Genomic DNA, 14043 nt, shown 5'->3' on the forward strand with positions numbered 1-14043 from the left:
ATGGGGAGGGGGAAGATTGTGATAAGGAGGATCGACAATTCGACGAGCAGGCAAGTGACCTTCTCGAAGCGGAGGAACGGGTTGCTCAAGAAGGCAAAGGAGCTAGCGATCCTGTGCGACGCGGAGGTTGGAGTCATGATCTTCTCCAGCACCAGCAAGCTCTACGATTTCGCCAGCACCAGGTCTCTCTAATCTCATCACTTTACTTCTCCTTCATAATATGCTTGATGCTATTGTTTTATATGGTTGATAATGGCTTGAGATTTGTGCACTACTATATATATATATATATAATTTTTTGTGTTTTTGATAACTGAAATTAATCACAATAATTTTATGTTAAAAAAAAAAAGGAGAAAAATCGATTTGGAAAGAACAAACTTAGGGTTTGAGAATTACTGGCGCATGGTCGTGCATGTGCTGAAATGCTTGAAATTATTCTTGGCGTAATACAGCCAATATCATAATTTGGCATTTTGTTCGATTGATCACTGAGATGTAGTACGTAATTTTATTTATTTATTTGTTCACGTAATAAAGTAACTCGGTCGGTCGGTCGTTAATTACGTTTTTGGCCATTGCGATTAAACGGATGGCCATGGGGGGTTTAGGTAAATCTCCAGGAACGACTGGTACACATCCAATAGCTTTTATAAGCTAAATTAGGAGATCCAATGTTTTGGGCTAGCTACAGTAGTAATGTGGAGGGAGTGAAAAAGCTATGTCCCCACGTGGAAATTCCTGCAAAATTTAAGCTCTTGATTCTGCTTATTTGATCATGATATATATAGGTGTTGGTTAATTAATTAATTAGAGCAATAAGCAGCAATAAATTTGGATAATAGGTTAAGTATAAGCTTGAGTGATATATATAAATTTGGTTGATTTACACTTGGAATCTCATGATGAAAACGACAAGGAGCTTCATTGGGAAGGTCCTTTTGGTAATACTAATTAGAGTGAAGCATTGATCAGAGTCTCTTAACTTTTATATGTAAGCTCAAATTTTTGCTCTAAATGATTGTGGTTTTCTTTTTCGATCTAGAAGATATCAAATTAATGAACACCAATACTTCTGCTTTGCCAGAATGCAAATTCTTGTGATCTGTAGGAATATATATATCTATCACGTAATCCGTGTACTTGAATCTTGCATGATGTAGGAAAACTTTATAGAAAACTTCAGTGTTTTGTGTTTTATAAAAACAAGTGTTTTATTCTGGTCGCATATACAATAAACCAACATAGGACCACAATACAATGTGGGACATGTAACTTAACGGCCCCCTTCAACCTCAAGGTGGAGTGCGAGAGTCTAACTTGAGTTTGGAGATAATATTGAAAACATCCTAGAAGATGTGACTTTGTAAAGAGGTTCATGAGCTGAGCATGAGAAGCAATGGAATGAGGCTGCAGTGAGCCCTAAATAAAGATGATGAAAAACAAAATGATAATCAATATCAATATTAATGTTTGGTCCGTTTATGAAAAACATTATTATGAACAATATAAATAACACTCATGTTGTTGTAGTATACCAGAGTAATATAGGAGATAAAGACACCCATACATTGAATATGAAGTTCTGAGGTGGTATACGCTAGAGTACGATATTTTACCTCAGTGTAAGATTGAGCAACAAAAATTAGTTTCTTACTTCCCTAAGAGATAAGAGATGTGCCCAATAGAACATAATAATTAGTAGTAGAACGAAGATTTGTAAGATCCACTTGCCCAATTAGCATCAATATAAGTGCGCAGCTAAAGAGAGAACTAAAGGAGAAGTGTAGACCATGAAACAATGTTCTCTTTAGGTAGCGAAGAATGCAAAACACAAAAACAAAATGAGTGGAGTGTGGAGTATATAGCTATGAATTGACTCACCTAATGGACAACATATGAGATATCATGTCGAGTAACAGTAAGATAAAATTGCCAACCAAATGCAGATACAAAGTAGGATCAAGAAGCGGTTCCCCATCTTGAGGATTGAGGCGAGCATTAAGTTCAATCAGTGTGTATGCGATTTCTCTATTTATGAGATTAACAAGTAAATGCATATCATAGACATACTTGGCTTTTGTCAAATAATAACCATAAGAAGAAGAGAAAATTTCAAGACCAAGAAAGTAGCTAAGAAGACCAAGGCTTTGTTTGGCAACAGCCTTGGCCCAGACACTGTTCAGTGTCTGGGTCAAGGCACGACTTTTTGTGTAAAAATTTACCAATTTTTTCCTATTTTGCCCCTACTTCTTCCAGATTGAAACACGACCGTGTTATGGAATTTCCCACGCTGAAATTCCCCTCCTGTAGTCACCCAAGCGAGACGTCTCCCTTCCCTCCGATCACTACTGCCATTACCATGAAACGTTCAGTCGAAGGCGTTTCGCCGTCACCGCCGCCGCCGCCAAGAAGCCAGTCTTCCTTACCAAAGCCCAGCGCGAAGAATTGGCCCTCAAACGCCGTCAACAAGAAGCCTATCAACTCCACCATCGCCGTCAAGAGCTCCTCTCCTCCCTAGGCCGCCCCTCTGACGTCTCCGCCTCTACTTCCAATCATGACGCCAAGCCCTCCGATTCAGACCGCGACAGGGACTGCGACCGTGACCGTGAACCGGGACCGTGAGTTTGAGCGGCGGAGCCATCACGAGAGGGATCGCGAAGAGGAGGCTAGGGCTCGCGAGCGTGAGCGTGCACGCTTAGAGAAATTGGCGGAGCGAGAGCGTGACAAGGAGCTGGATGCCATCAAGGAGCAGTACCTGGGGTTGAAGAACCCCAAGAAGCGGGTCATCAAACCGAGCGAGAAATTCCACTTCTCTTTCGATTGGGAGAACACGGAGGACACCTCCCGCGACATGAACGCTCTCTACCAAAACCCTCACGAGGCCCAGCTCTTGTTCGGACGGGGCTTCTGTGCCGGAATGGACCGCCGCGAGCAGAAGAAGCTAGCCGCCAAGAATGAGAAGGAGATGCGGGAGGAGATTCGCCGGAAGGATGGCGTGGAGGAGAGGCCCGAAGAGGCGGCGGCGCGGGGCTGTTGCGGCCGGCTGGGCGGGGGCGGTGGGCCATGCGGTGGGCTGGGCGGCGTTGGATTTCTGAAGCCAGTTGGGGGAGGATCGGGCTGGGCGTGGGTGGCAGGTCGCGCTGGTGGGTGGGCATCGCCGGAGTCGCAAATCTATCGCCGGTGGCGATATCTTTCAGTGGGTTCCATCCTAGGGTGGGCCACCGTGGGTGGGTGCGTCTCCGTTCTGGTACAGTGGGCGGTCATGGCTTCGCTGAGAGCTGAGGTTGGGGTGCGGGGGAGAGAGAGAAGTTTGCTGTGGGAGAGAGAGAAGTGTGCCGTGGGAGAGGATAAGGGCATGCGTGGGTGAGTGGGTGATAGTGAAGGGTAATAGTGTAATTTCACATCAGGGAAAAGGCTTCAACAGTATCTAGGCTGCGCCATCCCTTTTGCCAAACACCCCCCAAGATCCTTCATCTCAAAAATGCTTACGAATAAACTATTTTAGCTCCTAAATACTATTGAGGTCATTTTCAATGATAATCATGTCATCAATCACATTCAAAGTCAACGGTCAACAAAAAGTCAACATTGACATGTACTGTTGACATGGTAGAAGTGTTGATGTGATAAATGACATGTTAGATGCTAACAAGGACGTTGATGTGGAATTAGACTAACATGGTGTATTGTTTGGATTACACATGGCACACAATGTGTGCAGAAAGTGTGTTGGCACACGGATGACACATGAAGTGAGCAACGACGAGTGGCAGAAACTTCAATTGGCGAGTAAGGGCGCGTGTCAACTATGATGGGACTAGTCTCAATGACTTTGAAATGATCGGTGTCAAATCTTTTTGATTGGCACATTCATTGACTCAATGGAACGATTGTGATGGCGTAGAGCTACACGAGCAAAACCTTTGGGTGGAGCATGTGGGGTTGTGGTGACTCTAATGGGATGAGTCTCGATAGGTTTGGAATGGTCAGTGTCATATTCTTTGTCTTGCGTGGTCACTGACTCGATGGAACAATCGTGGTAGTGCGGGGCTGCAAGAGCAGAACCTTTGGCAGAGCATGTGGGTGTGTCGTGACTCTGATGGGAATGGTCTTGGTGGCTCTACATAAATCATCTTCGAAGGTTTTGATTGGTGTAGTCATTGGCTCGAAATGATGCCTAGAAGAATGAGATTCGAAGAAGGCAGAGCTACTTAAATCGCCAGAAAGACTGGAGGTGCTAAGAAGAAGGCCGAAAAATGGGAGAGAAAGTGGGAAATGTGATTCAAGACCTACGTTCTGATACCATGAAGAGAATATGATTATATATTAAATTACACATAAAACTGTATAGAAAGGCCTATATAGAGGCCAATTAAGCTAGCCACATATACAATAAACCAATATGGGGCCACAATACAATATGAGACATATAGGCTAACAAAAACAAAAAATACTATTTTCTCAAAACCATTAACAAATTATTGAAAACACAAAACACTTTTTAAATATGGATTCAGAAAAAAAAAAAAAAAAAAAAATCACATTTATATCATATCAAAACACTTTTTTAAACCAAAACCATAAAATACTTTTCAAAAACCATTATCAAGACATTAATTAAGACAATTTCAAATAATGCTTATTTGATTTCCGTATGGTTGTCTGTAATGGGTTAGGGTTTAGTGATTCGATGAAACCAAATATGTTCGATGTCAAATATAACCCAACTCAATATTTATATCCAATCAAAATAAGATTACAGTCCAATAAAGTCCATCTAAATAAACAAACATAGTAGTAACAAAATTTTTAAAAAGATTATTCTCCAACAAATAACATGATAAAGTCTCTTCACTAAGCGTCGACATCAATTATTAACATAATTGGAAATAGATAGAGTTGAAGTGTCATCCTCGAAATTCTTGTTAATATCCATCGCCATATTATCTTTAGCAAGCTCCGAGTTCCAACTACGATCATCTATTTCAAATGAATCAAACTCCTACATGAAAAACAACATAAGTTTCAGTCCAAACTAATTAAAACTATATAGCAACAATATCACATAATTCACTAAATAAACATATTATTTTACCTTCATAATAAACATATTATTTTACTATTCCATAAAAAATGTGGTCTTATACTTAGGGTTTTTAAGGGTAAAAATATAATTTAATTATACTAATATTTTTGAATAGAAGAGGAGCATTTAAACCACAATTTAATTAATACTATAAATAAATATTCAACACAATTAAATATTTTCTAAAGCAATTAACTTGTAACAAATATTTATTTGTAAGGGATGTGGTATATCATCACTTACCTTTATTATTGCGGGGGTGGTGAGGCTAACTGAATGGCTAAACACTTTGAATCAATGAAGTTAAGAGGTCGCCCTTAAGACTTAGGACAATCTGATCTTCCCCTTAAGGCTACTATAGTCTTTTTAAACTATAAATTTTAAGGCTACTGTAGTCTAGGGTTCAACATTAAGGCTACTATAGTCTTTTTAAACTATAATTTGTTTTTTTTTTAAAAAAATTATGGCTGAACCCGACCCCTCAAGGTCTAATGAGCCTTTGCTCTTACAAGTGGAACCTCAACAAATCCTTGGTCAAATGGAAATTGAGCATCTTCACCACCAATGATGGGCCTAAGCTATGGCATGGAGAATGGGCCAGGGTTAACCCATTGGGCTCTTCTCAAGCCCTCTTTGGGCTTATAATACTCTTGAGCTTAAAGCCCAAAAACAATGTTATGGCCTGTTGTTCTTCACAAATTTTGAAGAATGCTATTTTTGGAAAAATATCACGAAAGATTGAAAAGATATTTTCCTTATTCGAAAGAAAAATAATAAGAAATGAAGGAGATTAACTTGAATAAATTTCGGGCTAGGTTGTAAGAAAAGGCTGAGTTTTCTTCTCTTTTTCTCTAGAATAATTGAAGACAAATTTTCTGGCAAGGAGAAAAGGGATGGTTGGCCCTGCACAGGGGGTTTATAAAGGGAAAATTAGGTTTAGGCTCCATTAATGCTATGGTTATTTTCTTCGGTAAGAATTAGTTATGAAATTGTTTAAATAAGTGGTATTTTCTTAATTTATGCAAAAATTGAATTATAAGAAGGTAATATTGAGAGGTCGACCATGCAAGAAAGATTGTTCAAAAAACAAAAACTACCTACTCTTCCAAAAACCCCATACAACCAACTCTCTAAAATTTTATCTACATTATTTAAATAATTTTTTATTTTATCTCAATTCTCTCTCTCTCTCTCTCTCTCTCTCTCTCTACTCGTGTTGCTCACTACCACCGTGAAGCTCGGCAGCTCCACCACCTTCCAGAACTCACTCGCCAGTGAAGCTCGACATCCTACCGTGCTCACCGCTACCACATGTTGTTCTTGTCCTTCACCCCATCCATCTTGTTGCAAATGTGTGTGTGTGAGAGAGAGAGAGAGAGAGAGAGAGAGAGCATGGGAGAATATAAAAAATACATATATAATTTTTCAACTTTTACATAGTGTTTTTTTTTTTTTTTTTTTGACATGACTTTTACATAGTGTTACATCACTCAACAAGTTTGTTCACTACTGTAGTATTTTGCACAAAGTCTCTCCAAATTGGAGAGCCTTATGTAGAAAACTTTTGATGATTTCTTGTAAAAGAATAAATTAGCTTTGCAAAGTGAGATGTGAATGCTAAATTGGAGCCAAATTTTTCTCAGCAATTTGTATAGAAAAGTTGACAGAGTAACTGATTTTTTAAAAGGTGAAAACCCACGGAGTTATTCTTTTTTTTTTTGGTGTGAAACTTATGGACAATTTTTAAAAATGAATGAACACCCAAGGATCAATTTTTCTATTTTCCTCTTATTCTCTTTTCCTAGTGAGAGTTAGTATTGTTTTCTAACAAGGATATCATGCCATTTTAATATTGGCAGGACAAATACACATTATAGTTAGCGTTATAACTGAATTATTCTTTACAAAGTTTGAAGAACACACTCAAAAAGGAAAAAAGAACAAAAGGAAATTCCAAGGAAGCTGTCATAGACACCAACTTTCTAAGAAACCATTATTCTAACATTTTTTTTTTTCTCCGCAAGGATCTCTCCATTATTCTCTAACTTACAAGACACTAGTTACTACATACTAGAATGAAGAATTTTGGGAACTATTTTTATTGGTTGTCTGAAGCTTTATAATTATGCAATGGTTTCAATAAATCCTCTATCTAATTTGCACTATATTATCATGTTAAACCATTCACCTTCTCACTTCTGTTTTCTATATTCAAAATGAAAACCTTAACAAATAACCAAAAATATAAAACACTTAAAACTGTATTCACCTTCTCAAACCAAAAACAAAAAGCACACTCCATAACACATTAAAAGAATTCCCATTTGGATTAGATTTTGGATAAGATGAAGTGATGCTTTTATTTTTTCCTATTCAATAATGGGAAAAGAATTACAAGGGATTGAACAACCATAAAGAGGTGGGCATCCTAAGAACAAAATCCAAATGATAAAGGCAATAAAGAAACAGTAACAAATAGTTGTTACTAAGCACTGGATCCATTAATGATTCCAAAGGAACCATAAACAATCTAGGCCTTTTCACAGGTCGCACAAAGCGGCTACAGATGGTAATACGGCATAGTAAAAAGCCGCACAAGGTAATGACAACAATCACTGTGGAGTGGTTGTTAAAAGGATGGTATTGCCGAGGATCGACGAGGAAGCCTCCTTTAATAGATCAAACGACATAAGAACAGGGAGACACAAACCCAAGACAGAAAGCAACAACAACAAAACATGGAAAAATACACAAAACAGTAAAAAATAAAAACACAACATGAAACACACAATAATAAAACTAAAAATAGAAATACAATGACAAGAAAAACCCTTTGACAACGGCAACAATAGAGGGGAACATGATTCGAAAGGCAAGGACATGACATGTGAGTTATGTGACAACATGTGAAAGAAGCGCTGATGCGTGAAGACCACGCGCCAGCAAGTTGGAGTCCGATGATAGCACATAGATGGGCAATGGGACACAAAATGGCCAAGGAAGGCAGTGATGAGGCGTGTATGTAAATAGGGCCGACGAAAAAAGACAGATATGATTTGTGAAAACTAAATATGTAAAAAGTGTCAAAACCAAATATGAGATCGACGGGGAGTTGTAGGTGGACGGAGACGAGGCCTAGATTGGCGGTTCCGCGGAAGAGGAAGGCTTGTGTGGTTTATTAGTGGTAGGGAGGCTATTATGTATGAGAGAAGGACGCCGTAGATCTGTTGCACAAAGGGGAGGAAAGGACGAAAAGCAAAAAAGAGAAAGAAAACCAAGGTCGGGAAAAGTTAAGTGAGGAAGGGAGAAGGGATGGAAAAGCATTTTCTTTAGATACTGTAGTTGATATGAAACAAAAAGTAAGAATGTTTGGTATAAAAAAGTGAAAAAGTAATATAGAAAAGTGAAAAAAAAAAAAAAAAATTTATTTTGTAGTGATTTTTTTATTCATTTGAATAGTAATAAAAAGTGAATGATGTGATATAAAAAATAAATGATGTGATATAAAAAGTGAAAAAAAATTAGAATGTTTTGATGTTGATATTTTTGGGAAATGGTGCATGAACAATAACAAAGAAAAAGAAAGGCTTTGCCAAACAAATCTACATCCCTCCTCCCTTAGAACAACTTCACAGGGCAATAGGAAGCCTTGCAAGGAGAAAGAACAGAAGTGAGAGAGCTTCTCCCTCTAGAAAGAGAGAGAAGTGGCTTGCCTATCTAAGATGAAGTGGTGCCAAATTTTAGTATTTGACAACGACAAAAAAAAAAAAAAAAAAAATCCTAATTGTGTAAAATAAGCTGTAAATCAAATACATTACCGTTTGTGAAGGGTTTACAAATTTTCTAGTTAAAGACTATTATAAGGAAATTCAGGGTCAAATCTTTTAGATTTTGTTTGAAAAATAATTTTAAAAATTCTTAATTTGTTTTTTCTTCAAAATAAAGGTGAATTCTATCAACTTAGATCTATATCAATTGAATTAATAAATTATAAAGTACAAAAAAAAAAAAATGAAGTATTACAGCAACAATAATAAATGAAAATGTTTTCTTCCGGTTTAAGCTAGAAATTTTTTTTTTCTAATTCAGTCTATTAAACATGAAGCTCACATGCAATAGAGCATGCTAACATGCATTGTTGCATATAAAAATTGCATGCTTAAAGGACAATTTTAGTTTAATAAACTGATCAGAATTTTCCTCTAACCAAATTTGAAGAAAATTGTCCCAATAATAACAGTCATGATGATAACATGAACACAAACTAAGAGTAAGAGATGGTTTGATGTCATATATTGATATGATTCTTAGTCTGAAAAAAATGATTTCATCGAAATAATGAGTCACCAAACAATGATGTTGGTTCAAAGATTGTAATAATAGTTATGACTGTAGGATGAAGTTGACATAGAGGCATAAATAGTGAAGGCGGTAATGGCAAAATGAAGGCAACAACGATGATTCAATGTTTTGCATTCAAGAATAAAGGGTTGGCAACCAAAAATTAGTTTCATGGACTAAGGTCCCCTACATTTGACGAAATTGCAAGGGCTTGCAATTCTTGAAATAATGAACGAACTAAATTAAACCACTTAAAAAAACCAAGCCTTTCAGGGTAATAAGTGGTCAACCACCCAATGTGTGATATGGTGTTTATGGCGAAAACAAAATGTACGCAACTTTAAGGATAATGAGAGTGTCATGATTGAGTTTAGGAAGTTGGCATTACGTACTCTATTCTCTTGGAGCGGAAATTGGTCAAACTCAAATGAGCCCACCTTTTATGATTTCTTAGAGCTTTGCAACTCTTTTTCTAATCAATAAGGGTTTCTCTATATACCTCTTGTATACATAGGTTACGCCCCTCTGTGCGTTTTGATAATATACTTATTACTTTAATAAAAAATAAAAAATAAAAAAAATTGGGATTGGCCAACCACCCTTCCAAGGGTGAGGGGGTGGTCACCCACCCCAATGGGTGTGGTTAGGGAGAGGAGAACCACCTTTTACCCTTGGAAGATAGTGGTTGGCCATGGCCAACCTAAGCATGTAGTGCAACCACTCATCAAGCCCTCAAAGACCATCTTTGAACCCTCAAGCCATCAAGGGGGGCAATATGAGGCGGTGTGATCAGGGTATCAGGGTTCAGAGGGGCATCACTCTAAATGGTTCAGGCGTGGGCCGTGGTAAACCACCCCCACCACCTCCCCTCCAATGAGGTGATTAGCCACCCCATGAGAGTGTGACTAGAGCAGTTTGACCACCCCAACAACCTTCTTGAAACGGTTGACCACCCTTAAATGGTGTTAACTAGGGCTGAACGTCGGTCAGTAATGTCGGTTTCGGTAGAAAATTTTTATTTTCGCTTTTCGAATCAACAATGTCTGTAAAGTCGATTATTTTACCGACTTATTCCGTCAAATTTTATTTTATTTCGCATTTCAAACTAAATGCGATCGGTAAAGTCGGTGTCGGTCGAAAGTCGATAAAGTCGGTGTCGGTAATGTCGGCATGTGGAAAAGTGGCATATTTGTCAGTAAAGTCGATCGAAAGTCAGTCGGTAAAGTCGGTTCGGTTCAAAAACCTCTTCCACCTACTGAACCGAAAAATTCGGAATAAAAAAAATCATGCCGCCTATTGTCCGCCATCTAGTCAGTAACGGTCGATGTCGGTCAAAATCGGTCGGAAGTCGGTTAATCGGTAATTTGTTCAGCCCTAATGTTGACTATTCCTCAAGAGGGTGGTTGACCACATCAAGGAATAGTTCAGCTACCCCTTTATTTTATTTAGTTATTTATTGTTTTCTTCAAAGGCTGCTGTGGCTCAATCAGGCCACCACAATTTTGGGGAATTGCAGGACCTTGTTCCCAATTTCATAACTGAACAACAAATTGTAAAATGCAGTTTGTCATTACTGACTACCACCAACACCAAGAGCAGTCTGATGAAAGAACAATAGGAACCCAAGAATCTTGATTTCTCACACCCATTAATTTGTAGATCAAATTTCTAGACACAGTATGGTATACCAATAAACATCATGCCTAGCTAAGTTCTAAGTTCTAACTGAATTTGATTACAGAGTAGCTTAGTTTAGAATACACTTGGTCAATTTGTCAGACTAATGGTAATACCATTCTTTGCTAAGCAGTGCTCATTACATATCTATACTAATCATACTCATTTCGATATAATAAATCTTTAAACAGAATCTTATTATTATTTTCCTATATTCTTAAACAGGAAAAGAAAGAAGAAAGAAGAAAGGCAACCTGATAATAGAAGAATTTTTTTTTTTTTTTTAAGTCTAGATGTTGTAATATGTCCACTTGCAGCCGAATTTCCCTATAAGATGTTGTCACTTGACCTAATTTAACCACACTTGGGAGCAAGTGCGATTGAATTCCATATTGGAAAAAGGAAAACTTCTACATGATAAAGTTACTAGACTATATATGTTTTATTTCAATAAATGACCTCTACCAGGCGATTCTTGAAAATCTATGATTACCTTTTTGTAGAAGTTGTTACAAGCAGCAAAGACTGCCTCTCTGATAAAATTTGAATATGCTTTTACCAGCATGAAATCAGTAATTGAACGGTACAGCAAATCAAAGGAGGATCATCACCAACTTGGGAACCCGGCCTCAGAAGTCAAGGTATTCTTCAGTACCCAGTCCTCAACTTGTTTCTGTGAATTTACGTTCAAGGCATAGATTATACTCTTACTGAATCTGCATAACAATAAAGATAGCAAATTTTACAACTCACAATCCTTCCAAGCATTGCTGGTTCTCTAAAAGCATCACCATAGATAGAGTATGCAAGGATCAGCAAGGTCAACCTTCTCTGTAATGGGAATGGCTTTACTTTTAACTTCAAATAAAACTACCACCCGGAGCAGCAACAGAGGCATCTCTTAAGTTTTTAAGCGGTTGTGGCAAGGTACTCTGTTCATCAAGCCTGTAAAAATTAGATATGGTAACAGCATCAGCATTTTATATGAATGCATACTGGTCGACAGCTCATGACAGCATAGAAAATTTGAATCATAAAATACACCATAAAACAGCTGATAGACAACAACCACATTTTTTCTGTTCACATAGTTTTCTTCTAAATGTTAACTAATCATACTTGATTCACCATCCTAAAAAATGAAAATAAGAATATCTAAGCCTAGGAACTGAATGCAATAACCTGGCTTGGCAAGCTGTAATATAACGATGCTATTTTCATTAATAAGCTAAGCCATTTTTTTTTAATAAATAATTCAAACTCATTAAAAAAGCTGCTGAACGCAACCCAGTACACAAAAAGTATACAAGAGACCCTCTAATCAGAAGAAAAAGATGAACTAAAGTTAAATCTGCAAAAATAGAGAGAATAAAAAAAAAAAAATCTATTATGTGCTACTATCCAAGTATGTAGGTGTTTTCTAATTGAAAAAGGGCAAAAAGGCTACAGGGAATGTAGGTGTTGAACATTATCTTTCGCAACTCTATCATCCCAGTCTCTACATCTTCAAAGCTCCGAGTATTTCGTTCTTTCCAAAGGCACCACATTAAACACAATGAAGCCAACCTCCATACTTCCAAAATACCTCCTAGAACTCCCCGATTCACCAACAAATCTTTCACCCTTCTAGGCATAACTGAAACAACCCCAAATAGATTAAAGATAAGAGCTTCATGACACTCTTGCTACTTCACAATTAATCAGAAGGTGATCAATGGACTCCTCACTCTCCTTGCACATGCAACACCACTCTACTACCACAACATTCTTCTTTCTCAAACTATCCAGCGTCAATATTTCACCTAAAGCTGCCCGTCATACAAAAATAAATGCCACCTTCGAAGGAGCTTTAACTCTGCAAATACTCTTCTCCAAGGAAACGGGGATCTAGTAGAACTGGTTAACACTTGATAATGACTTTACTTCAAACTTGCTTCTTTTGGAAGGACTCCATATTTTATCCACGTCTCCTTGTCTTACTCTAAAAGAATACATTATTTCAAAGAAAGAGAATACCACATTCACCTCCCCATCCTGTACTGGCCTAGTAAAAATGACATTCCAATGAGCCTTTGCAAACGTCCGCCTGCCCTCCTCCTCCAATCACATCATCGATGGAACACCTGGATACTACATGTACTGCTGCTTAATAGCCATTGAGTGAAATTTGCTAAATTTGCGATTCACACAAAGTTAATCGACTACATGTACTACTGTTCTGCAAACAGTCTCAGACCAAGCACCTGGATACCACAGTGGCTACCTACACACACCTTGTCAAAATAAAGCAAGAAGCACGTATGATCAACTCAACATAGCCATAAACATCACAGGATTCATGTTCATAAGCTATGATGAGATTTTTTTTTTGGTTGGCATTCCAACTACCATAACCCTCCTTTATTCAGGATTGAGACCGGCTGTGCAAAGATAAGACATTAGACACAGGCGGAGTTACCACAAAGCATATAGACTACCATAAAGTTTGAAATAAAAATATTCATATAATTCAATTCTGCATCAGGCAACAAACATATGGCTTTTAGAAATATGTCCATTATACTGGAAAGAAATGGAAACTATATTCAAGAACCACAGGACAATTCATACTGCATAAATGAGAACACGTTGGCACAAAGGATAACTACTATAATAGATTGTAGACAATATTAAAAAAACAAACATTTGAGGAATGGATTCTTGACTGGAGACTACCAGCATTACATTCTAGAAATAGAATTCAACTAGCAAAGTTCCATAGATATTGATGTATCAGTAGTTTCAGCAGCTTCTTAATTGAGTGATGGCTTCTTTTTTGCTACAAATTCAAAGGCCACCAAATCCCTAAGTTTTGACTCTAGGATGCCCAGAAAGAAGGTGGTTTAAACTAGATTTAAAAAATTTTAAAATAATAAGATTCCACTGCTTGTTAGTAT

The 14043-nt window shown here is 37.6% G+C and overlaps 1 protein-coding gene and 1 long non-coding RNA gene across 5 annotated transcripts in view; one reads left to right on the top strand and one right to left on the bottom strand.

Annotated features, from left to right (window-relative positions):
* Positions 1-14043, top strand: part of LOC132189583 (MADS-box transcription factor 23-like) — a 20270-nt gene continuing 6227 nt past the window's right edge. The window contains exons 1-2 of the mRNA XM_088510329.1: positions 1-182; positions 11670-11748. Of these exons, the coding sequence (XP_088366455.1) occupies positions 1-182; positions 11670-11748 (261 nt within the window). The remainder of the gene's footprint in view (positions 183-11669; positions 11749-14043) is intronic.
* The window catches only part of LOC132189584 (uncharacterized), a 16876-nt gene continuing 14525 nt past the window's right edge, over positions 11693-14043 (bottom strand). For 3 of the 4 annotated variants that reach the window (XR_009441046.2, XR_009441048.2, XR_015909064.1), the window contains exons 5-6: positions 11934-12052; positions 11739-11823 (exon numbers count right to left, since the gene is read on the bottom strand). This is a non-coding gene — a long non-coding RNA (uncharacterized LOC132189584). Of the gene's footprint in view, positions 11824-11860; positions 12053-14043 lie in introns of all 4 variants that reach the window. The other variant, XR_015909065.1, reaches the window with a different exon arrangement.

Source organism: Corylus avellana, chromosome 9, assembly GCF_965113065.1.
Source record: "Corylus avellana chromosome 9, dhCorAvel1.hap1.2, whole genome shotgun sequence".
NCBI classification, from domain to species: domain Eukaryota; kingdom Viridiplantae; phylum Streptophyta; class Magnoliopsida; order Fagales; family Betulaceae; genus Corylus; species Corylus avellana.